Raw genomic sequence first — 1,385 nt, 5'->3', positions numbered from 1 at the left:
CAAGCTGCCTTTCCCACCAACTTCGAGTGCTCTACGTTTCTTGCTGCGGGTGCAGACGCTTGCTTACCAGTGCAGTTTACAAGTATTTCCTACTTCTATTGAGTTCTTCGTAGACCCGCAAACTAATTTTAGGACTTGACATCCTGTGAGCCTCTCTGCAATCAATTTAAAACAAATAAATAAGATGTTATCAGTTATGTACGTCAAAGCTGTAGTCTTGCATCAGATTGGCTTGGTTTGAAATGAGATTGTGAGGCAGCGAAGTTATCTTGACTTTCCCCAATGTTGAGACACGGGTTTCTTTCTTCACAATGTGCATATTAATTCGTCATGTCCAATGCCGCGACCTCGAGTATCATCCCAGATTCCACAAGCTGCATGCCTGAAGTTGAGACTGAAATCGTTGGTATAACGGACTTCTCACTGCAATTTTCGTAATTTTATGACAGGGCAAATTGTGTTAATCCAGATTTCACGAACAGACCATTTAATTTATTACTACATTGTCAGCTCACTGCCAATAACTACAAATTACGTGATATGTTCTTACCTACACAATTCACGTGATATTTTACGGATTGTCTTCAAGTTCAATAAACCTCTCTAACGGTTTGATGAGATTTATGTATGGCAATCGATACACTGTCCCATATGGTATTGTGTGCAATTGGGCGTGATTTTTTTGTCATCAGTCAAATAACCGAGAATGACGGGCAAAGGTAGTTACCGCTCGCGGTTGGAGCGACGGCGTCAACTCTCGAAGGCAGCGAAGCATCACCAAAATTACGACAACAACAAACGGCCACCTCCAACAGAACTTCGTACTGTCAAACGTGGTCGCAGAGTGAAAGAGGAAAAGCTGGTAAAAGACTGTAGACTGGAGAGGCTTGCCGATTCTGTTCTTCACGTGAATCACCTCAGTTCTGATGAGCTTCAATGCTTCGAGAAAACCAAGCGCTCACAAAAGATCCAAGACTTGCGTTGATGTACTATTACTGCTGTAGTGCACACCCCGATACGTTTGTCAACAATGACGAACATCTGCGGAGGGAATGTAGCAGTGATGGTCATTGTGCGCAGGATCGATTGCTTCAGGTATTTGATGCTCCCCCTGGAAGAGACCAAATTTCGGCTTGTCAAGAATCGGTGAATGCTCACAACCTGAACAAATCTGGTATTTACGCGTGTGGATCTTGTTGTGAGTTGCTGGTCAGTAAAAAAGCAGATTTGGTGTTCACAACAATCTCAGATTTACCGATTACGTTCCAAGTGACAACAGCAGAAATTACTTCACGATATGGAGGCATCCAGACCTCGGAAAAAATAATTGCGGAACTGCAATTATTGCGTTTTGTTTATTAAAATAGGTATTATTGACATCTACA

General features: G+C 42.5%; 1 protein-coding gene across 1 annotated transcript; it reads left to right on the top strand.

The window, feature by feature from the left end:
- Positions 1 to 706: 706 nt before the first annotated feature.
- Positions 707 to 985, top strand: PPTG_22283 (hypothetical protein; the record flags this gene model as incomplete). Its single annotated transcript, XM_008902866.1, has 1 exon — positions 707 to 985. The coding sequence occupies one exon, from the start codon at positions 707 to 709 to the stop codon at positions 983 to 985; it is 279 nt and encodes a 92-aa protein (XP_008901114.1).
- Between the last annotated feature and the right edge of the window lie 400 nt (positions 986 to 1,385).

This window comes from Phytophthora parasitica, assembly GCF_000247585.1.
Source record: "Phytophthora parasitica INRA-310 unplaced genomic scaffold supercont2.14, whole genome shotgun sequence".
Lineage (NCBI taxonomy): Eukaryota > Oomycota > Peronosporomycetes > Peronosporales > Peronosporaceae > Phytophthora > Phytophthora nicotianae.
Note: the sequence above shows the minus strand (reverse complement) of the source record. Positions and strands in the feature narration are given on the sequence as shown.